Source organism: Archocentrus centrarchus, chromosome 7 (genome assembly GCF_007364275.1).
Source record: "Archocentrus centrarchus isolate MPI-CPG fArcCen1 chromosome 7, fArcCen1, whole genome shotgun sequence".
Taxonomy (NCBI): Eukaryota; Metazoa; Chordata; class Actinopteri; order Cichliformes; family Cichlidae; genus Archocentrus; species Archocentrus centrarchus.
This window is the reverse complement of record NC_044352.1, coordinates 25,881,296-25,905,414: the sequence shown is the minus strand read 5'-3', so window position 1 is coordinate 25,905,414 and position 24,119 is coordinate 25,881,296. Positions and strand designations below refer to the sequence as shown.

Below are 24,119 nucleotides of genomic sequence, written 5' to 3'. Positions count from 1 at the left end.
AGCTCTGCCAGCTCCAGCTCCATATCCTGTCATTTTGTCAATGCCACCTTCTCCAAACCACACATCATGGCAGATCTCACTGTCCAAATAAGATTCAGTAAATTATTTAAATTTAAGATTAGATTGGTAAATTGTTAATTTCCAAACATGAGTTTGGAGGTGTTCATAGATATGGAACACTGGCTGACACCTTTGACTAAAATATGATTAAAAGTAACCTGTTTGGTACGAAAAACACCAGAAGTTAAAGCTTCAATTAAAATTTGTATGACTCATTTGAGTTAATCTTATCGCAAGTCCACGAAGGAGCTTCCTTTACGACGCGTGACGTTGGCTTTACGCGTAACCGGAAACGAGGGACGTTCACTGAACAAACCTGGCAACCCCGGCTCCCGGTTTGTTCAGTAGCTACTGAGGGGAAGATGGTGGACTTGGCGACTACAGCATGCTTAAAACTCCGTCCCAAACACTTTGACAAATACTTTCCATCTCATCCTAGTATTAGGTATAGATTACCAGGGGACAATCATAGATAATAGACTGTGATAGCTGCTGAAGGGAGCCACTTTTCCGCCACCGGACAACTCTTTATTCACAGACTGAAGAAAGCGAAAAGTTACGGAACCTGGTGGTGGTGGTGGTAGTTGGTGTTAGTGTTAGTGCCGGACGCTAGCCAGCGATAACCAAAGCGAAAGAAGGCGGCTTTTTAAACACCGCGGACAGGCGTGTGCTGCTGTTGTTGAAGTTCTTGAGCCAGCCAACCTCAGCTAGCTTTGTTGTGAAGAGGAGGATCAAAGCTGCTGCTCGAAATGCCGCGTAGTAAGATGGGGAAACGTGGTTCCGGTAAGCCGGGTAAGTAGCAGCTATGCTAACTCACGTTCAGAAATCAGCAGGAGTATAAGGTCAGATAAGAGGGTAAAAGTGTTAATACAAGGTGAACAGTTCGACCAGTACACGTGTAGGAAAGGCTAGCAGTTACAGCCGGGGCGTTTTTGCCATATGACGTGAACGCCAACAGGCAGGCAGCCTGTTGCTTCTCTAACTTTAGCATGTGAGTTGTTTTGCAGCCTGTCGTGCACATCCATGTGGGTTATAGTCAGTGCTGCATCTTAACAGTGCAGTCTGTATTTGCTTGGAATTCATACTAGAACAAATCTGGCGCTCTGATAGGCTCAGGGAGCTGAGAAAGCTTGATGCGGTTTCTTTTTTTGACTGAATTCTGTGTTAACAGAGTTACTGTTAAGATCATATACACATGAATTAAGGTCGATTGTGTGAAGCTGTGTTGCTGCTTCGGAGTTACAGCTGCGAGTTTTTCTCAGTGTGCAGTCGTGGTGTGGATAAACTAATCACGGAGAAACACAGACTTCCAAAACTAGAGAAGAGGGGACACAAATACAGTCACAAACCAAAGTAGTTCGTCTGCTGCAACAGGGTATTAAAGCTGTCAGTGTTGATATATTTCTTTAATTTAAGGCTTCAGAATGATGCATTATTAACTGTGCACAAAAAAAAAAGAGTTTCAATGCAGAATTTAATGCACGGAAATGTGCTGCTCACGTTTCATGTTTTCTTCTCCATCATGGCCATTCTTGCATTACATTCATCTTTCCATTCATTCATAAATCTTCCTCCATTTCAACCATCCATTCATTCCGTCATGTCCAGGCTCTCTCCGTCACGAGGTTCTTCAGCTGCAGCTGTCAGCTAAGGCGTCACTCAAAGGTAACTCCTCTGACCCCTGACCCTCGTCCAGCTCTAACCTTGTCCAGAGGCTCTTGAGCCTCATGGCAGTACATGCAGTAAACCAAATAGCCAAACCTGTGTTTTATTCCAGCTGCACTCTTCCTCCTGTGTAATACTGCCAGGGCTCCCCTCTTTAATGTAACTGACACGTCTTGCTGCACAGTTTTATCTGAATGTTGCTTCTTGCTTTATCACCATCTACTCTGATCGGGAGCTTGTGCTGACAGTTCTCTTCTTCTCACCTGCAGTGGTGCCATAAACAATGACTTATTGTTTCCTGTGTGACTATGCCATGTGTAAGCAGTGCTAACAGCGTGGGGCCCAGGGCACAACCTTGGAGGGAACACCACAACCATTATTCAGTTGATGAGGGATAATCATGAGAAACAATAAATGATCAAATGTAGAGACAGGACCACTGACAACCAGCAGTACCAGTACAGAATATTCTCCTGCATATTCCAGTACAAATAGATCATTTGAGACTCTGAAAAGAGTAGTTTTTGTTGAACGCAGCCAACAGACTGGAACTGGTCACTCCTTGAGTGCATGTCACACTTGAATGCTGCATGTTTGTCCTGCCTTCAAGCCAACATTAAAAGACAGACATTACAGAAAGATGAATGAAGTCCAACCACATTTGACCTTTTCATCCACCCAGCCAGCTCCACTTCCAGGTGGTTTTTAAAAAAAAAAATTCTTGCTGTATCACCATCTACTCTGATTGTGAGTTTGAGTTGAAAATTCTCTTCTTTCCATCTTAAGTGGTGCCATAAACAGTTATTTTTTTGTTTCCTGTGTCACTGTGTCATGTGTAAGCAGTGTCAGGGCAGTGTGTCATTCAGTTAAAATCACTGGTGACACATTGCTCTTTGTGGCAATCGCCAACCTGCTGTCACATGTTTATTATTAACCGCTTATTACAGTCAGCGTATTGTTGATTATTATTATTTTTTTTAATGTTCACTTAGAAACCTGCATCTTTCTGCAAACTTAAATGCAGAGGATGATTATCAGTGGAATTTTAAGTTAATTTGTATAGTTGTTTAAATTATTCTGGATAACAGGATTTAAAGATATAACCACCTCAGCTATGGACACAATGAGCCTAAGTTCAGTAATGTTCCTTTATTGGCAGAAATATGAGGAAACCAAGCAATTTACATGCTGTTCAAAAGCCAAAGCATGGCTAAAGGAAAAAGATTACAGAGAGCATGCTTAATAAAAGAAGATTAGACCATTTGAGACTCTGAAAAGTGTAGTTGTTGTTGAACACAACCAACAGAACTGCTTATGGTAGATGTCATTTTACTTGGAAGTTGTGGGTTTGCTTCAAGGCCTGTTTCAGGATGAGTTCAAGCAGGGCTTGCAGTTTTAGAGGTGTGTTAATTGTATCTTTACACCATAAAATAAGCTGATGGTGAGAAAAATTGATGTCAGAATATTATCTGTGTTGCCTGAGTTCTGCAGCTGTAGTGGTAGTGATCCATAGAGACACTTAGCAAAGTGCTTGTGGGGCGAATGCAGGTTAATATAGCCGCTGGAGTCCTGTGTCTTCCATCTATAGCTTGTGAGCTCTGAAGGTCCCACCCCCTTGGCTCGAATCTGTCAGCGGAGCCTCATTTCCCAGCGGCCGACCGACTGCTGGAGCGGTGTGAGTGATTGCTATGTAAGCGTAAAGTGGCAAAGCGGAGAGGACACGTGAGCCGTGGCGGGGAGCTCACACTTGACATAGCTGAGCTGTGCGTGGGCAGGCCTGCGTAGGAAGGTGTGGAGCTCTGTGTAACCAGTGAAATGACCAGCAGTTCAAGGATGGTGACCGGGAAACTGCTGACTGATATTGGCCCACAGTGTGTGTTATCTCAGCTACCGACAGTATGTTTGTGTGCGAGAACGCTTCAGGCTATTCGGTCAGAGAAACCCAAACATCATATAAGGAAAGTGCCCTTTTTGGGCAGCCATTCAGATCATTCTTTTCCTCAGAAAAGACATTTACTTCCTGTATTTGCTCACATGCACAGTTACTTCACCATTAATTATTAAATAGTTCTATAATAAATTTTGAATTCAACCAGACCCAATTATTGGGAGAGACATTTAGTGTAAAAGTATTTCATAAGCAGCAGGACCAATGAGACTCTGAGGGTCAAAGCTACATTCCTAGATATTGGGTGTAGTAGTGGTTGCTGGTTTGCTTTCCAGAGCCTTTAAATGATGGATAGAAATTAATCAGCAGTGATAGGGACAGAATTAAGCAGTGTTTGATTTGTGGCTACAGATGAAAGGGAAGGTAAAACTGAAGATTTGACAATGACTCCACAGCTGAGCCTGCGCCATTCAAATGGCTGCACTTTATCCCAGTTTAGATTCTTTACTCTGAGCCCGAATATGGTCCTGGTTGTTTATGAAGTCTTCTCTGGAAATACATGTAGAAATAACATAAAATATAGTGCAAAATATGTCAAGATAAAAAGATAAACAGTCATATTTGTTGAGCTTTTGTGTTGGGTATTGAACAGAATGGACTGACGTTTCCTATTTTGAATCGCTGCAAAAACCAGTGACCTTTGGGTTACCCCAGATGTCCTGTTTGACCTCGACGTAAACATACAAACACACGCATACTTGCACACAGAGTCTGACCATTCTGGATCGTACACACTGAGTGAATGAATAAATGAATGGCCACACTGGTCTTCAGTAATCCCACCAACAGTAGAAAGTCCTGAGCCAGCAGGAGTGTTGGCTTCCCTCTCCCTGCCTCACTCTTGCCCCTTCTCATACACACACGGCAGAGCTGTGTGGAAACAGAACATCTGGCAGTAATAAAAGATGACGGAGCATTACCTAATGGAAAAATCCTTCTTTTATCTGGTGTATGCGCGATTAAAGACCTCATAGTATCATATTATCCAAACAGAGCGCTTTGCTCTCAGACTGCAGGCTTACCTGTGGGTCCTTGAGTTTCCTGTGGAACCAACTCTGTTTGGATTCAGGGGACAGACAGCCTGTCTACATTAAGATTACACTCAAAATTTAGTTGGGCTGAATCGGGTGACCCCGATCCCTCACTTAGTTATGCTGCAGTAGGCTCAGACTGCTGTGGGACTTCACTCATCTCTTTTCACTCCCCACATGTTTATATACCACTGCAGCATGCCATTAAATTTTTTCCCTCCTCCGTCCCTTCTGTGTTTTGTCCTGTTTTCCCCATGCTCTCTTTTTTTTCCCTCCCTCTTCTCCTCCTCTGATTTGCCCCTAGATAAATGAACTCTAATTGACGTGAATTGAATTATAACCTGTTTATTAACCAAGAAAGTGTCAGCTCCCTTGTGTGGGTGAGAGTGACCGCAAAGCATGATGGATTCAACTCAGTGAGGAAGTCTGCAGATGACGATTGAGTGTATGTGTGTATTAGTAGAAGTAGACCAAAGGTGTACAGTTACTGACAAAGAGAGGCAGCTCACCAGAGTGAGCCTGGTAGACAGCTTGCAGCCAAATTCTGGTTAATTTTGGGCAGCTTCTGCATTTTTTATTTTTTTTTACCCACTTCCACAAGTTTTGGGGAAGTGTCTCATCTTGGGCACCTTTTTATAAAGATGCCTAAGATGCAGCAGATGTGGCAGTCTTATAAAAACTGGGCTAATAAAAAAAAACAAACAAACAAAAAAAACATCAAGTCCCTGAAAAACAGTTTTCTCCTTTAATGTTCTACCATAAATGTACAAATAAAGCAATTCTGACCATTTAAGTCAGACCAAAATATTTAGCATTCAATTTTGTTCCATTGAATCTACCAGCTTTCTGCTGTTTGGGCTACTTTGTCCACTCCCTGGTGTTTATGGAAAAGTTGACAGAGTTAGGCTGCCTTATCGTGCAGCAACAATCGTGCGTGTGTGTGTTTTCTGTTTGTTGGTAAACTTCACACTATGAGGAAGTTGTGCTGAAAGAAGTAATATAATCTGTGGGATATTTAACATCTGCTGGTGCTTTGGAAGATGGCAGAACAGGTTTTGGCTGATGGTAATGGTTTTTATGTTTTCTTTGCATGTGATTGGAAATGCGTCTGTGAAGACTTCATGCATTTCCATCTATCTCCTTGCAAATCTATATCCTCCTGCTCCGATTTTCTTCTCATCGTTTCACTTTTTCCGTCTCTAGGTGCTAAAAATGGAGTAAAGGGAGAGTCAGCTGCCAGCGACGATGAGCTGACGTCGGACATTCTCAGCCACTGCAGCAGTGCCAGCGAGAGCACCTCGGTGCTGGAAGAGGGCCCGGGTTTGTACAGAAATGCAGATGCTACACCATTCATTCCTTCTACACACATTCAGTTTGGATTAAGGGCTCAGTGATTATTTTCTGATTGACTGAAGAGCAGAAGCCGTTATATTCCCACATTTTGTAGCAACTCTTTGTCAGTCATTTAACTTCATAACCATTTGAGCTCAATTCCAGTTAATAGCCAAGATGGCCAGAATCTTCAGTTGAAGCATTAAATGGTTACCTTTTTAATGCAGCCATCAAAATCAGTGTATCAGCTGTGTGTGTTGACTGATCCAACACAGGGAGTGAGCAGGTGGATGAGCAGACTGCCCAGGAAGAAACAGAGGACAAACTCAAACAGTGTATCGACAACCTGACAGATAAGAGGTGAGATTATTATTTTTTTTTTTTATTGTTTTGCACACAATCAAGAAGTGTCAGGAAAGCAAAATGATGATGCAATGGCACTATTAACTGTAAAAAAATAAAAATAAAATTTTTGCTCCAGCTCTCATCTTAATGTCTTTTCTCCCTCTTCTCGGTTTCTCAGTGCAAAGACTCGTCTGGCAGCCCTTGAGTCGCTGCGGCAGGCCTTCTCCTCGAGAGTACTTTACGACTTCCTGACAGAGAGGCGCTTCACTATCAGCGACTGCCTGGAAAGGAGCCTTAGAAAAGGTACCACGAAACAAGTTGCATGGATGTGTGTGTGTGTGTGTATGACTCAGTTTATCTTGCTTTCTGCAAATTTGTTGATACCAGTTTGTATAAATCCATACCAGGAGCATTAAGGATTTTAAAAGAAAAACTGCAGGTACTGATAAACTGCTTTTCTCCTCGTGTGCCCAGGCAGTGGGGAGGAGAAGGCAGCGTCAGCCACAGTGTTTGCTCTGCTCTGCATCCAGCTGGGGGGCGGAGACGAGGTGGAGGAGGGCTTCAAAATGCTTCGCCCTCTCCTCACTGCCATCTTGATCGACAGCAGTGCCAGCATAGCAGCTCGCCAGAGTGTGAGTGATCGCACGAAACTTGTGTGAATTTGCATGCAAATTTGGATTTAGGATGGTTTTCAAGGGGGGGGGGAAGAAAAATTCCTGAAGTGTGAAATGTTGGACCGTAAAGGAGCCGGGTTAAAGATCAATAGCATCACAATCACTTCTGTTGTTGTGTAGCAGTTCAGTGAGTCATAGCTCATTAATTGATTTAGTAATTAAAGGAAAATTCATTTTGAAGATATGACACTGGGTTGTTGTGGTTTTTGAGCTAATCCACTTTTAGCCTGAGCTTCCCACTTGAGGCCTGGCAGGGACTTTGCAGCACCGCTGTCAACTGCTGTTTTCTGCCCACTGTTTTGGAAACAAACTGAAGGCAAAAAAAACCCCCAAAACATGTCAAACAATATTTAGAAGACCCCCGAGGACTCGCTGACATTAACGACTACCATTCTGGTGTGCGGGTTTATGGTGTAAATGAGCCAAAGTGTTTCTGCCGCTGACAGATGTGAGTAGCATCTGTTAACTTGTAACAGCATCACACATGATCCTAATATTGCAGTGCTCAAATGTTATCTTTATTTAGATTCTAACTAAGCCCAGATTGTGTTAGGATTGCACATTAAGTGTCTGTCTGTCCTCATTTACATGCCTGTCTGTTAGTTTGACTGTTCTCGCATCTGTCTCCCCGTTAGTGTGCCAGGGCTCTGGGGATGTGCTGCTATGTCTCATCTGCTGAAGACGGAGAGGTGAGAACAATTTGTAACTCATGACCGTTTAATTCTGCACTACTTCAGAATATGAAGAAAAAACTTCTAAAATAACAGCAGTAGCTGTATCTGTTTTGTGCTGTTATGCATTTCTATTCCCACCCCTGGTTGCTCCTCACAGGATTTGATCAAGTCATTGGCTCTTCTGGAGAGTGTGTTCATGTCTACATACCCTAACGGAGAGGGAGTTCTGCCCACACCGAAACCTGGAAGTCCAGCTCTCCACACTGCTGCCCTGCAGGCCTGGTCCCTGCTGGTCACCCTCTGTCCCACTTCTAGACTGACTGTGGTGCTCAACCAGTGAGTGAAACAGGCTGCGAACCCTTCGCCTGATCCTGTTAAGCATTAACATCTTCTGTTGCTCCTGACGTGGACTTTAAGAATTTGAGTTGGAGTTTTGTTGTTTGCAGTAGTGACTGATGGTTTACCCAGCTGTAATTCTTTGTCTCTTTCTCGCTGCAGTCACCTCCCTAAACTGCAGGCGTGCCTTCAGAGCAGTGATGTCAACTACAGGATCGCAGTAGGAGAGACCATCGCCCTGCTGGTGGAGCTAGGACGAGAAATAGATGAGGTACGCACCTGTACAAGCAAAACACCCACTTATGAACGCAGTAATCCAGTGTTTCCAACAGTGCTGGTTTAAACCTCTCTGTTTGTAATGCTGTGTTAGGGCACTACACCTTTGTCATTTGTGTATAAATGTCTGCAGGAGTTTGAGTTGGACGACAGTGAAGGTTTGTGTGAATGCCTGAAGAGTTTAGCCACAGACGGCAACAAACACAGAGCCAAGAACGACAGGAGGAAGCAGCGCTCCATCTTCAGAGAGGTGCTGCATTACATAGAGGTATGTCGTCTTATTTTAGAACTGCATAAACACTGAAGGAAATTATTTTAGGTGCCTGATGTTCTGTTTTAACTGGCAGAGGAGCTTTGACATCTTATTTGTCTCTCCAGAACGAGGATTTCACAGAAGAGAAAATCAGGTTTGGAATGGAGAACGTTTACATTGACAGCTGGATGAGGAGAAGAATCTACGATGCCTTCAAAGAGATCCTGGAGTCTGGGGTCAGACACCAGCTACAGGTGAGGAAACGGAGCAAAATGCAGTTTATCTGCATGTTTCACTGATCACGGCTTGTTTTTATGCAGCCTCATCCACTGCAGCTGTTCAGTGCCTTGTTATTCGCCTTATTCTTCTGTCTCTGTAGTCGTGTCTTCTGTCACATCTTGCATAGACGGCGTTAAACAAAAACCTGAAGTTGAGTAGGAAGACTGGTACTTCCTGCTCAGCCAGCAGGCTGTGAGGATACCAAATGTAATTTTGTGTGGAGGATATGCCAGTCAGCACACAATGAGCACACCTACACATGAGCCACACGCGTGGGCAAATCCCACTGCCTCTGTTAGGTTTGTTTTCACTAAATAATCTAAGAACTGATGCAAACACTCTGAATTAAATGATCCAGTATTTAAAGTGGCACCTCTGCTGAAAAGCTCCCGTAGAATGAGATTCTGTTTGTAGGCATAATGCAGTACTGAATTGGTAAGGTTAATATTCTTGTATTGGATGGTTAAGATACTTTTTTTTTTTTTTTTTGTATTTGCTCTCATTTCTCACCCAACTTTTCACCACCAGGGGCAGCATTTTACTGCTCACTGTGTTTCTTTTTAAAAGTCTCCATTTCCTCAGGTGGCTTTGCATTTTGCCAGGCCTCCACTGTAAATACACTGACTCACTGCTTACTCTTGTGGTATAGATTGGAATTACATTTGGTAAAGCCGATCCCTGGTTCAGCTTCAGTTGATCTCTCTCCATCACAGTACCGAGATGCTCTAGACACAGTCGTAGTATTTGATTCTGATGATAGCTGTAGTTAATTTAAGAAGGGATTTTTTTTTTGTAAGACAGGCGGTTGCAAAAAGTACTTTGATTGACTTGTACCTCCAGTGGTGTAGCGGTTAGCACATTTGCTTGACAAGCAAAAAGTTGCTGGTTTGATTCCAGCCAGAGACAGAAATACCATCTGGCGTAAAACATCACCAAATGAAACATGCGGAGCTATTTTGTGACCCTTTGTGGCAAGGCAGCAGCTGAAAGCTTCTTTTATTGAGTAGTCGCATCTAAAATCTGTTTTGTTTCCAGCTCATGCTGTTAAAACTTTTCTGTGCTTTATTTTTTTGTTTTGGTGCAGTTCAACCCACTACTCAGAGACATCTTTGGCCTTGGCCCCCCACCCATCCTGGACGCGACAGTCAAAGCCAACAAGATCTCACGGTTTGAGAAGGTAACAGCAACTTGAACTAAAATGGTCTGATCTCTGCCAAAGTTTGGATTGACAGGTGTATGTGATTATAGCCGGAGTGGTATAAATACTTTGCTTTTATGTGCCTGTAACAGCATCTTTTCAACTCAGCTGCCTTCAAAGCCAGAACTAAACAGAGGAACAAAGTCAGGGACAAACGTGCTGATGTCATGTGAGAGGACGACGACGTTGGAGATGATGAAGAAACGAGGAACCTCCTCTGGATGTGACGAATACAAAATGATGCCTTCAGCTCTTCACAAACACTCAGCAAACAGGGTTTTTCCACTTGTGCTCCTCACGTACAGCTTCATTCTCCAAATTCAAGATGGTCAGCATTTACTCTCACGTTGTAGCGGACACGTCCTAAAGTTCTTTCAAAGCAGGCGCCGGCTTTGCTGCCATCGCATTTGATGCTTCACAGTGAACATAAGCTGTGAAACTAAGTGAAACTTTCTTTATGTGGGATTAAAATGATTTAATTCAGTACAAATATGGAGAAAAGGTAAAATCTCCTTTGGAGAATCAAACATTTTGAAGCTGATGGTCCATTTTAGATCTCTAGAACCATAAGTAGAAACCTCCTTTGGTGCTGATGGGTATTTTTTGATGCTCAGCTCAGTCTGCTGCCCTGTCATGTGACAGGTCAGTCAGGTATTTTGCTTTTTAATTTCTGATGCCTTTTCCCACATGCAGGAGGTCCCATTTAGTATCTTAATCTTTATATTCAAGAATGGACTAACGTGAAAAGAGCCACGGTCATACTCTGTCTACATTTCAGCTGCCAAACCGGAAACAGACTATACAAACAATGCAACCTAAAGGAGCGTGTGTGGTGTTTGTGTGTGTGTGGGGGGGTGTTATTACTGCAGATTAATTTAACCATAAAAATAAAAAAAACACTTGATGCCTAATTAAAAAAAACAGCAAATCAAAGAGGTAATATTGTCATGTTTGTATTCATATTTTTTTGGAATTGTATTTCATTTTAACCATTTCTAGTGAAGAATTGTATTTTAATAATTTATTAAAAGGGCAGTAATGTGTGTGGGTTTTTAAGACTTAAAAAAAATGCTAAAACTTGTTTACAGACAGAATTATTGGATGAAGAAGGCAAGAAGAATCTGCCTTTTTCTCAGATCTTTGTTGCAGGTTGGTGACTCATACCATCTATCCATGCGTATGTACTGTAGATACAATGAACATAGGGATTTATGGGTATGTGTTTCACAAATGTTAGATGATAACATACCACTAATCAGAGCCGCTGATCAGATGAGTTTGGTGATGCTGTTTTTTTTATTAATCGTAGGGTCAGCATTGACAGTTTAGTGTGCTCCTGATCATAGAGTCACAATCACAGATTTTTTTTTCTTTTCAGCCCACTAAATAACTGCAAAGAAATTTGAATAAAACTTTAAGCTTACATGTTTTAAACTGGTCGTAGCCCACAGGTTTGAACCCCTCTTCTTGGATAAAACCTGATTGCCTCACCAAACTTTCCTGTCGGTGCTTCTGGTGTTTGGGCACCTGGACAAACGATGGAATAAAGAGAATTTAAACACACTGTTTTCTGTGAGTTCATAAAGTTACCTTAGGAGGTGTAGTTTCTGCCCACAAACATGACAGCTAGTGCATCATTGTGGGGCAGATGTAAAGAAAATGTCAGTTTGAGCACAAAGGTTGTACATAAAAAAGTAAAATTATTGTAATCTTGAATATTTCAAACCCTGAACACAGTAATTGTATAGTGTAGGTTAGCCAAGTTTAATCTGACTTTTTCCGAACAGAAAGCAGCTCATTTGCTGCTTTCAGTGTATTTTTAGAGTGAATAATCTGTTAAAACACAATGAATGTACTGCCCACCAATTTGCTTTCACATTTACAGATTTCACAGATCCCGCTGTATCTCTGTGGACAGTCGGTAAGTGACAACAAATGGATGGAAGAAAGAAAAAAAATATATATATATATATATATACACACACCAGTCATTATTAGAGAAAACAAAAATCTCAGTTTTAAGAATTATTTTCACACTTCAATGAAGACCAGAAAAGTTTTTGGAGGCCACGAATCTCTGCTGCCCCTCTGCGGTCATTTCCCTCAACTACACGATCACCCCCAAACCTGAGCCAAAGTGGTATCGTCCATTTATAAACTCAACATGGAGGCGCTGGTGCGGTGGAAATGATGCTTCTGACGTAGTAAACTGGGTTCAAACGGGGTGATCCAGTAATTAACAGAGTTCTGTAGGTCAGTTTTTGAGTCGCGCTGCAGTAAACCGTGCTTGTCGGCGGTTTTAACGCCAGATTTTACATCATTTTAACCGAGGAAACGCTGTAACGTCAATGCAGGACGCATGAGTTTGCAGCAGACTGCACCGACTGCGGTAGTTCCAGCGCGCAACGACAGAGCCTGATGGAGCCCAGAGAAATCACCGGGGTATACGGAGAAGTGAGCGGCCTCCCTACGCCTCTTTCAGCCCATGTGAGAGAGGAGCAGTTCCGGGAGGAGCTCCGGATCTATACAGTGACAGCAGGTGAGCTCTCCCTCCCCCTCTGAGTGCAGCGGGCATGATGATCCTTATTATTTATCAATTACCACCCGACTTCCCCTGTCAGAGGAAAACCTCCACAGTACTCACCCCCAAAATGTAAAGGAGTGGGAGAAAAGGGAAATTTGCCACAAAGAATTGTTATAGTATATGTGCTTTACAGCAGGAAGTGCTTTCTATTTCATTGTGTTATTTCAAAGTTTAAATTTGAGATTAACCCCAGTGAGACCAGTGAGTTAAAGTAAGAATGGGGTGATTAATACCAACCTGATCTCTGACATCTTGGTCTGATGATGGCACACGAGGAGGAATCACCTGGTAGATGTGAATATCCACAGGAAACTACTGGGACACTTTTGCCACGTTTTCACGCTTGTTTGAAGTTGTTCATTTGCACATTAATGTGGCAGTTTGTGGAGTCGGTCTGTAAGTGATGAAAGATTGGTGGGAATCCTGTGGGAATGCTGGAAATCCATTTATTATTTTTAAAACTCGTCTCAAAAGCATGCTGATTGGAATCATCAAGGACATTTAAAGAGCTCCTCACTACTTGCTTGCATTTCAGTGTAATTCACAGAGATGAGCGCTGACCTTGTGTTAAGAGTTTAAAAAGCTTTCCAGCATAAACCGGTCTGTGCCGGGGAAATTCCATTCAGCCTGAGTGTCACTGGTTGATTTTAAACTGGATTGTGGGCTGTCATGTCAGCTTTAACTCTACAAGGGAGTGAGCAACCCCCCCCCCCCCCCCCCCCCCATCTCACCCCCACCCCCCATCTCACCTGGGAGAAAAGCTATAGGAGAAACTAGCAACCATAAATAATAATTGAATAGTTAAAATAATTGAAGAAAATAAACAGATATTTTGGTTTCATCTGGGAGGAAGACCATCTCTTACTATATTTCAGTTTTCTTTCCAGGATGGCCTGCAGACACACACGCACACACACACACACACACACGGTGTACAAGATGTTTTTCTCTTTTCTGTGACAAACAGAGATATGTGTACAGCTTCCTTATTTAACCCAAATGATTCACTGTGTCCACATCCAGAGTGGAGTCAGAGCGAACTGGTCCGATCCTCCCGACTCCGCTATCTGCAGCAGTTCACTCTGATCTCGGACAGCAACGATCACAAGAGCATCGGGACTGTGCTTCCACCGGGACCGTGTGTAGCAGTGTCTGGAGAGTGAGTTGGCCTATAATTGACGGTAACTGAAACCTTCAGTGATTGGCTAAAACAAAAAAAAACAAACAAAAAAAAGGGAAAGAAACAGCAGCTGAAAGTCTACTGACCGACCTCAGGTGGTTTTACCTCAGCCTGCTGCTGTGATGGACCCCAGGGGGGGTCAGAAAGCTGAAAAGCAGTGAATCCCTGTGTTTGAGTCAAACTGTCCTCAGCTGGGCTTGAGCTACTCTTTATTTCTGCTTTTCAGGTTGTTGAGTGGATTCTCTCCGATTCAAGGCCTGAGAGCTGTTATCAGAGACGCGAGTGGTCACCAGCTCCTCGAGGTAAGAAAAACCGGATCACGACGTCTTTCGCAACGTTGGCGTTTGAGCATCTTAACAGGCTGCTGTTTCTGGTTGTACCTGTTTAGATATGGAACTGCCACGGCCTCAGAAAATGCCTCAACCTGACTGCGCTTAACAAACACGGCAGAGTGTATGACGACGGTGAGATGGATGTGCGCTTTTATTTATTTATTTATTTTTGATTCTTCCGGCAAAAAAGGAAAAGCTGATGTATCGCCACCCACAAAGAGGCAGGCATCAGTGACCCTATCACATCAAAATACAGTGACTGCAACAATTAGAGAGGGGCTATCGTGCCATTATATTCCATTTTCTGTATTTAAATGGCACTCATTGTGATATGTGTGCGTTTTCAGCCCAGTTTGGCTGTCTGTCCTGGTCGGAGTGTGAGAGCAAACTGCTGTACGTAGCAGAGAAAAGCAAGAACGCATCAGTAGAAGCACAAGGTGGAGGATGCGCGTGGACAAAGGTATTACACAAACACAGAAAACTGTGGCCATGCTGCTGCATTAACCGTGCAGCAGAGCGTTTGTGTGCCTGTCTCTTATTCAGTTTTTGTGGTGCCCAATCAGGACAGGAGTTTGTACTGTGAAGACTGGGGCGAGGCCCTGACCAATAGGAGCGACCCGGCGATTTGCGTGGTGGATTTGCAGATCGGCGCCGTCAGTGTGTTGGAGGGTGTTCCGCCTGATGTTTCACCTGGACAGGTGAGGACGCAGAAGCTCACTGAATGCAGTGTATGAACCTTAAGTGTTCATACACCTAATTAAGTCCTTTAAATTGATTTGTTTTTTTTTTGTCATTTTGATACAAGCTAACAAGAGGATGTTAGTTTACTTAGTTTTTTTAAAGTCATGCCTGTGAATATTTATTTCTGCTTGTCTCCAGGCTCTGTGGGCTCCCGGCAGTCACTCAGTGTTTTTTGTTGGCTGGTACCACGAACCCTTCAGACTTGGACTGAAGTTCTGCTCCAACCGCAGGTTATAGAGCTGCTTTATTTTTGAACTCAGCCTGAGATGGCATGAAAACAGCTGCAGCTTAAGCAGTGAAAACGCTTCTTAACTCTTTCAGGTCAGCCCTGTTCAGGATTGACCTGCATGGACACTGTGGTGAGAGCTTTCTCTTTGTCTGCTTGTTAGTGTATCAGAGTTGGCCCCTCTTTGCTCTGCTCAGCTAGTCCTCCGTCTTCCAAACTAGAACGTCTGTCGGAGGAAAACCTTTCGGTGTCCAATCCCCGGCTGAGTCCCGACGGGTCCACGCTGATCTACCTGCGGGGTGCTGTGTTTGGTCCTCACAACCAGTGCCTCAGCCTGCAGCAGGTGCTGTATGCGTGCTCATGCGTGTGTGTGTGTGTTTATGTGCATGTCTACATGTGTTCATTCTCTTAACGGCTGACTGCTGATGATCCTCCACAGCTGGACCTGAAGAGTGGGGAAACATCCACACTGCTGGATGTTGTCAGCAGACCACAGGCGGCGGGTAGGTTATGGTTTCTCACCATGCTAGCAGAGAATGATGTGGCCTCTCACAGCTGCGAGTGAACATTGTTTCAAAATTCTGATTAACTTTCTTTATTATGTGATAAGAACTCCTATAGTAAGACATTATTACATTATGAGAAATCTTATTTATGACATACAGAGTCAGAATTTTCTAGAAATTCATGATTATGACATACCACACAATGGGCTTTCATACAAAAAGCATACCTGCTATGCACTCGCCAGCAAATTCATTAGGTATACCTGTTTAGTTGCAAAACGGGGTCCAACCCAGTACTAGCAAGGTGTAACCAAAGAAGTGGCCAGTGAGTGTATGGTAACATGATAGCGATGCCATTAGCATTTAGCTAATGATAAACAGGAATGAATGCGCTTTCATACTGCTGCATTTAGCATTGTTTTTCATTGCACTGATATATTTGCATCAGATAATCAAATGACACAGCTGGATAACTGAAAATGAGAATGAGAAGCTCGGTGGAGAGTTGAACTTCTCTCCATGTTTTTTCTGTTCCAGGTGAGTTTGCAGGTGTGTATGAAGCTCTGCCGTCCTGCTGCTGGTCTGCAGACAGCCAGAGGGTGATGTTCAGCAGCGCCTGCAGGAACCAGAAGGTAACAAACACATTTGTCTGTCACAGTCTTCTCATAGAACTCAAACAAGTCAGATTTATTCTCTATCCACGGGTTTCTGGAAGCGCGTACGTAGGCTGCCGTGACAGACTGCTACTTCCGCTGTACGGTTTTATACTTCCGGTTCCCCAAAGTCAGAGCCAGAGTTAATGACAAAATTCGGTTACTTTGTGCTGTAACAGGCGGCTTTATTAGTTGGAACATGAGCTCGGATTCAACTTGTGCTGTTGTCGGTTGTCACTACATCAGTTTGTACATTTTTTCAAATTATTTTATTCTGTAAATTACTACTGTATTTTTGTGTGTAAGCCCACAACCGTAAACGACAGCACAAACGGAAGTAAAATACCGGCTTCCGCTATGAATTATGGGTAATGGCGCGAAGTCAGGAATACTGTGGATAAAATGTTGTGTTTGTGATACACACACACACACACACACACACACACACACACACACACACACACACACACACACACACACTTCTCCGTGGCTCATTTAGTCTTGTCTCTCTCTTTCAGGGTCTCTTCCTAGTTGACAGAAGATCAAAGACAGTCACCTCCCTCTCTGATAGTAAGACTCCAACCTCTCCTCCACCTCCTCCTCCTCTCTCTCTCCTCCCCTCATCTTCATCACTCCTTTTCCCTCCTCCACCTTCTCCCTTCTCTCCTCTGCTCCCACCTCCTCCTTTCACATGTTGGTCTTCATGTCCTCTCCCATCTCCTCTTGCCCCCCCTCCATCTGTTTCTCCCTCTCTTTCCCATTTGTCACTTCCGGTTTCTCCTGCTCTCGCATCCCCTTTTCTTCCACCTCCGCCTTCTCCTTTCCTTGCCGTTCCAGTTCCTCCCCTGCATTATGAATCTCACCTTCCTCCTCCACCTCCACCTCCTTCTCCTTCTCCTTCTGATTCTCTCTCTGAACCTCTTCCACTCCCTCTCCTTCCTCCTCCTCCTCCTCCTCCTCCTCCTCCATTGTTTCATCTTCATCAGGAGCACAAGGGAGAACAGAAAGGTATGACAAGACCAAAAAATGAACTGCGCATCTTACCCGGAAATTTCAAAATAAGTCACACAGCAGAAACATCATAGCACCCAGCAGAGCGTACCAAAGGGGGCAAAAATTAATGTAAATGGTTACAGTATCTTATATATCACATACAGATCATCAACTGTAGAATTAACATCTCAGTGTAAAAGTGAATAAATTAACAGTGAATTTCTTTCCTCTTTGTTTCACCCCATCAAGTGTCTACAGTTGTTCGCTTTTCATCTCTTCTCTCACACTTGCCACCTCTGTCTTTGTTTCTGTGTTTTGTTCTCCTCCTCTGCAGACCTCTCAGATCTTTCCCAAGCATATGGCAGCTGGAAACTGCTGACAGTCCAGAGAGACCTGATGGTGGTCTGCTGCTCCAGCCCTAACACCCCTCCCACTCTGGTCAGACAAAGTACAATGCCACATATAAGCACACACATACAGAACCAGCACTTTGTTTAAATGCAGTTGGATGCATGTGTAAATGTGGTTACTTATTAAAAATGATTGGACATGTGTCTCTTTATTGACCATGCAGAGGGTGGGATTTGTGCCGGCTACAGGTGCGGCTGTATCCTGGCATACTCTGCAGAAGCCCATCATGACCTTTGACTTCAGCTGGAAAGTTCTAGATGTTACTCCTCCATCAGACGAGGAGAACGCAAACTACCGTGAGCTTTCAGTTTCTGATTCAGTAGATTTATTTTGAGTTAAAGCTTCGTTCTTCTTACGTTCTCTGCGTCTCTATCTTACCCAGCTGGTTTAGACTTTGGGGCTGTCTTGGTGAAACCGTCTCACCTCCTTTGTGAAACTAGGATACCTTTGGTGGTCTTCATCCACGGTCTGTGTTCACTTTCTTTTGTTGTGTTATTGCTTTATATCTGTATTCTTTTTGGATTATTTATTAAATCTTTTTTTGCATTGTGGTTTTGTTTGCCCCCCCCCACAGGTGGACCTCACTCTCAGTTCCCTGCAGAGTGGAACTGCGCCACATCTGGGCTGGCTAAACTCGGCTTTGCTGTGCTCATGGGTGAAATATATTTGTTGCTCAGTTTTTGTCAGGCTTGCATGCTGTGCACACAAAGGGGTTTAAATTTTTTTGGAAAATGCTGTGGATTCAATTTCATTTAAGCTAAAGACTCTGTGTATATATATTTTTTAGTGATTTAGTTTTTGATTTAGCTGTTATATTCCCTCTCCAATTTTCTGTCCCTATCCAGTGAACTACAGGGGATCCACAGGGTTTGGCCAGCACAGCATTTTGTCACTAATTGGTCAGATTGGGAGCCAGGACGTAAAAGACGTGCAGGTACTGCTTTGTTTGGTCTTTTCTTATCCTGAATCCAGGATAGAGTGAGGTCAGCAACAACTCTCGCTACTGACAGTTTGTCAGTGGCTGAGAAACAGATTAACAAGCACACAATTATTTTTCCCAGATTTGACTGTATGTACACAGGTAGCTGTATCAACAGCACACTCACCCTGCAGATGGAAGGAAATTATCTGACCTGGCTTCCTGTCTTTACCCAGAGGGCTGTGCTTTCTGCGCTGGAACGTGACCCGAGCCTCGACCCCGACCGCTTGGCTGTAATAGGTGGTTCTCACGGCGGTTTCCTGGCCTGTCACCTGCTCGGTCAGTACCCCGAGTCCTACAGAGTGTGTGCAGCCAGGAACCCTGTCATTAATGCTGCTACGCTACTGGGAACCAGTGATATAGTGGACTGGTGAGACATCCATGCTCAATGACAGATGGCAGCTTTTGTTCTGCTGAAACACATCAAATCCACTTCATACTGTAACGCTTTCTGTCGCCACATCTCCAGGCGTTACACCAGTGCTGGGTTTCACTACTCATATGACCAGATACCCACCGCAGAGGTCCTGGCTGCTATGCTACAGAAGTCACCCATCATACATGCCGCCAAGGTCAGACACACACAAACACACAAAATACCACGTCAGAAGACGACACACGTCTGTTGGTACACTGTGTTAACAGTGTTGTGTGATGGTGTGCAGATCAAGGCTCCAGTGCTGCTGATGCTGGGAGGCAGAGACAGGAGAGTGTCCCCTCACCAGGGGATGGAGCTTTATAAAGCACTGAAGAGCAGAGGGTCACCTGTCAGGTACGACAGAGCTTATCACATCACTTAAACTAAATAAAGACAAGCTGACTCTGTAAGCCCTGCCACGCTGGCTTTACTGATATTCACCTCAGTCATTCCTCTTATTTATTCTTAAATCAGGTTGTTGTGGTTTCCTGAAGATGGACATTCTCTGTCCAGAGTGGACACACAAGTTGACTGCTTCCTCAACACAGTGCTGTGGCTACACCAGCATCTCTGACCATGCACGCACACACACGGTGATGAAGCCATTTTTTGCTTCTGCTTGACACTCGGAGATGGTAGAAATCTGGTTTGTGATCAGTTGGGAATCTTCAACACAATCGTTTTCATAGCAAAACAACATTTTTCTGCAAGTTTAAAGTTTACCCAATTTTGTAAAAAAAAAAAGGGGGGGGGGTGATCAAAGCATGTAATAAAGAAAATTTTACAAACCAGCAATGATGTGTACTGTTGCTGTATGTATTTGTATTTCAACAATGACTGTAAAATCCATCAGTTAGCACCTTGATCCAGGTCATAGTCACTTATGGCAAAGCTCTGCCGGCACACACGGGCACTGTAATTTGAAAACTGTCCAGCAGATGGCGGTCTCTTACTGTTGTAAGCTATAGACTTTAGCTTGCTTGCTATGTAAGTGCTGGTTTAGATGCACAAGATTAGCTGCCCATTTAAATGAGTACCCATCAAACAGGTGGTTGTAATCACGTGAGCTGCTTTCAAGTCGACAACAACAAAAAAAAAAAAGATGAAAAGTGGAAAAACTGAAAATCAAAGCAAACCAGGACTCCAAGTGTCATGTGAGTCTTTGTCAGCACACAGACTCACTGCAGAGTTGCAAACCACCTGAAACCTAAGCTGGAGCCTTTAAATGAGACTCCCGACCAGCTTCCTCGTGGGGCTGGCTGAACAAATAGTGTACTGTAATGCTGACCTTTAAGTGAAGGCAAGAGATAAACCAACTCCGGAGTAGAAATCTGTTGAGATTTAATGGTGATAAACTCTGTAGAAATAATACCTAGATATCTGATGAAAGAGATGGTTGTTTAAGTGGGCTTTAATCCATTTTGCACTGGGCTGGAATTTCCCTCATTCCTGGAGCCCTTCAAAAATGAGCCTCCCACAAACATTGGAATCAGCATTAAAAATTGAATCTCTTTTAATATAAAGCTTTATTTTCACACACAAACCTTGTACTTTTACATACATGGATAAGAGGTTTCCTGAGATAGTTACTGAGGAAAGCAGAGCCAGTTTGTCAGTGCTTTGGTGGTCTTGTTGATAGCGGCCTTGAACGGTCCCAACACTTCATTTCCCAGACGACACAAGTGGACATTCCTTCATCTGATGGTACCGACAAATGAAATTCACAGACGCACACTGTGCACTGTGAGTGCTGAGATGAGACGCCGAGGTGGGTGACGTCCTCCAGCGGTCTCACACTGGCATCCCAGACACGGTGGCGGTGATAATTGGCCTCCCCACCAACACTTTGCTCTGTGGCCTTGATTGCAGCTGCCGCCTGATGAAGTCACTGCCGTGTGGGTGTTGGCCGAGGTCTCCAATTCTGAGTGAAAGATGGAGGTTGTGTTGATGAGGAAGTGACAAATGAAGACAAGAGGAGTAAGACAGAGGCGATCTGGTGTTCGAGACAAAGAGCAAGCCAGATAGAAGGGAGAAGTTCCCGTCAGCGGTATTCTGCTGTGTGGGCTGGGGCTCAGAGGTGAAGCATTGTTGAAAGCTGGAGATGGGGGGAAAAGAGTCATGCTCATGCTGGGTGAATGTAGGAGGTAGACAGACAAAGGGAGGAAAGAGAGAAAGTGTGTTTCTGACACTGGTGGACAAAGAGCCTTTTGGTGTCGGATCATTCTGGTGCTTCCCCACTGCAGCTGGCTGCAGGAAAAAAATGGAGTTAAGTAAAACATCAGAAGCCAATGAAAAAGAGCAAGGGAGGGCATCCACATCAGGTGGATGTGGTGCTATTATGGGTGCATCCTCTGGAGACTGAGCAACAAATGTGGCATATTGGCTTGAGGGTTCTGCTTCTAGAAAATGCAACAAATTTTATTTGTGCATACGAGAGGAAACTGCGCCCAGATGCCAGCACAAAAACAGATCTCTCACTGTGCTCTGCATGGCATAATTATATAGTTTTAATATATAAAGTTCTATGCAAAAGTATTGATCCACCCCACATTTCTTTTTATCACACTCAGACTTTTTTGTAATAGTGGTCTTGAGCAGTAGTTTTCCCGGCTTTCTGCAGGTCTCTCAAAGTTTTTCTTTGGACATTGGCTGCCTTTCACTCATTTTAATCCAGGCCTTGAACCTGACCATTCCAGAGATCTGTTTTATTTTTGTTAAGCCACTAAACACTGACCTATGAATCGTTCAAACATTAAAAAAAAAACCCCACCAAACAAGAACCAGTTTTAAAGTGTACCTTATTGTTCCAATTTCTTTAGTTGAATCTATAAAGATACCAAAGATAGCACAGTTTGATAGGCATAAAAAAAATATTTTTGTACCAAAAAGGTGATTCCTAAAGCGCGATTAGCTGAAAACCTGCCATATCTTAGCACAGGATGCAGTGTGCCCCTAAAATCAGGAAACTGGACAAGTGGAGGAGCAAAGTGTCAGGATCCAAACAGTATCTTTAAGTCATGTCCTTAAGAAATAGGAAAGAATCCAGCAAAGACCTGACGCAGGACCTGAGAGATGCTTCTGGCCCTTCAGTTGATCCGTCTGAAGCCTCATCAGAAATGCTCTCAGTGGAATGTGGGTGTCAAGAAGCTGTTGAGCCTGGTGAGCTATTCCTGAATATTACAAATTACAGGGAAGAAATTCCAAGAAAGCTCACCTTAGAGAGTTCAGGCTGTGTGAAGAGTAAAGATGGTCATACTGACTGTCAAGCTTGTACAAACTGTTTTTGCCTCATATGCTGCATCTGTGTTTGCACATTTCAACAAATCCTTGCACCGATTTCAGTTGTCCCAACAAAATATAAAGAAATGAGGGATGGCTCAATACTTTTGGACTGTGCGGTATTTTTACACACACACACACATTTATACAAAATGACATTTGCATGCTGTTTTGGCTGTTCTGTCTCGCCAGAGGAAACGGGCCTAAAGACCACTCTCACTGAGAATCTGCTGTACTCTGGAAACCGTGTGCACTTTAAAATCCACTGAACGAAGCAAAAACTGCAAACTGTGTCAAACCTGAATGAGATGGCGCTGGATGGGTTTTGAAGTTGCGCTCGTTTTTTTCTTTTTCTGGCTGTAATAGTTTGTTCCCACATCCATTTCCTGTTCAGCAAATGTAAAACACAAAGTGAAGAAGTTAAAGTCTCAGCCGCAAACTTTCAACATCTGTTGCCCTTTCACTTTATAATGGGAATTTCCCATCATCTCACCCACACCCTTCAGCCATGACCTTCACCTGCGGACAGTGGTCGTGTGCCAAGATGTTATGTGTGCATTACTGAAAAGAGTCAGTGCATCATATGGTTCTTTTTACAGTTCCACTTTACATGAATTAATAAAATGCGCCCACAGCCTTTTATTCCTCAGTACATTTATGTTACGTCCCTCAGCATAACCCTCAGTCAGGATTACTTCCTTTGTCTTGTTTTTACTGTGAAAGAGCAACTGTGTGTGTGTACACAGTGTTCATTCAGAAACCTATTAAACAGCCCTTAAAAAGAGGAAGCAGCATTTTACCATCTCCCCTTTGATTCATCCTTTGACTGTTAAAGGTTGTTTGAACAGGAAGTGGCCCCGGTCACTAAAGCAGAGACCTTTCATTGTGTCAGTGCTACGTGGATCGCAACCTTTCTCTTTTCTTTTTTTTTCATGTCCTTCTTCTTCAGTCGTGAGCTTTGTTCAGAGCTGATGAGTCACAGCAGAGTGGTTTTGTTTCTGGGATTCACATGACGATAGCTTTGGGTTTGTCATCGATACAAAACACGTTGCGTTATTGTCTGTTGAGACTGGGAGGCAAGGTGTGTTGGTGGTGATGTGGACACCCTAAATGCTTTGGGGTCTGGTTTTTGTTTGCTTTCAGATCGGTGTGTTTACACGAGCTGACAAAGTGTTTTTGTTTGCGTTCGGCTGAATGTGAATCTTTTGGATATCTTTTTCTGCGTGTGTGCCGGAGTGTTAAAAACCAAAGTGTAATTCTACCTGTTTCCAATACAAATCAGAGTGCTGTTTTTTTTTGTCTTGATTCCAGGATGATGATGTGTCCTCAAATAGAATTAACAGAAACACGAGGACATCATGCGGCGTTGCCAGGATTTTTTTTTTTAGGCGTTGAAAGAAAATAAGCTTTTTAAAATTTAATGATGGGCAATAAAACCTGAGATGAAGACCTTCTAAAGTGGTTTGTCTTTTCTTAACTTTGAACCATTCTGAACAACTAATACACTCCTTCTTCTCCACTGCGTGAGCAGTACATATAATATGATAATTATCCATATCTGTGCTGTATCTACTGTACTATCAGAGTCTCCAGCAGATCATGGGAATATTCCCCCTCTGCTCGTCTTTAGCTGTGGGAGCCGTCTGGACTCCGTCATACACAAACCTCTTTTCATCTCTCCTCCTCCAACCATTTGGCTCGCCTCCATCTTTCTTTTGTCACATTTATCTATCTTCTTATTCCCAT

At 43.4% G+C, this 24,119-nt stretch overlaps 2 protein-coding genes across 3 annotated transcripts; both read left to right on the top strand.

Annotated features, from left to right (window-relative positions):
* Positions 1 to 391: 391 nt before the first annotated feature.
* On the top strand, positions 392 to 11,632 carry ifrd2 (interferon-related developmental regulator 2). Of its 2 annotated transcripts, XM_030734672.1 has the most exons (13): positions 392 to 852; positions 1,669 to 1,725; positions 5,908 to 6,024; positions 6,312 to 6,396; positions 6,560 to 6,684; positions 6,856 to 7,013; positions 7,691 to 7,744; positions 7,887 to 8,065; positions 8,228 to 8,336; positions 8,475 to 8,609; positions 8,720 to 8,848; positions 9,958 to 10,050; positions 10,164 to 11,632. In XM_030734672.1, exons 1-13 carry the CDS (start codon positions 810 to 812, stop codon positions 10,242 to 10,244), a joined length of 1,365 nt encoding a protein of 454 aa, XP_030590532.1. In that variant the 5' UTR covers positions 392 to 809; the 3' UTR covers positions 10,245 to 11,632. The 2 variants fall into 2 exon arrangements, with proteins under 2 accessions (XP_030590532.1, XP_030590533.1); XM_030734673.1 differs by lacking the exon at positions 1,669 to 1,725.
* A 590-nt stretch (positions 11,633 to 12,222) lies between these two features.
* On the top strand, positions 12,223 to 19,866 carry LOC115782879 (acylamino-acid-releasing enzyme). The gene is made up of 21 exons (XM_030733375.1): positions 12,223 to 12,610; positions 13,679 to 13,814; positions 14,062 to 14,137; positions 14,224 to 14,299; positions 14,515 to 14,627; positions 14,731 to 14,865; positions 15,047 to 15,138; positions 15,230 to 15,267; positions 15,356 to 15,477; positions 15,574 to 15,637; positions 16,178 to 16,272; positions 16,812 to 16,863; positions 17,621 to 17,724; positions 17,861 to 17,993; positions 18,080 to 18,163; positions 18,272 to 18,352; positions 18,543 to 18,631; positions 18,853 to 19,046; positions 19,146 to 19,248; positions 19,342 to 19,448; positions 19,569 to 19,866. Exons 1-21 carry the CDS (start codon positions 12,490 to 12,492, stop codon positions 19,666 to 19,668), a joined length of 2,115 nt encoding a protein of 704 aa, XP_030589235.1. The 5' UTR covers positions 12,223 to 12,489; the 3' UTR covers positions 19,669 to 19,866.
* Positions 19,867 to 24,119: the final 4,253 nt, after the last annotated feature.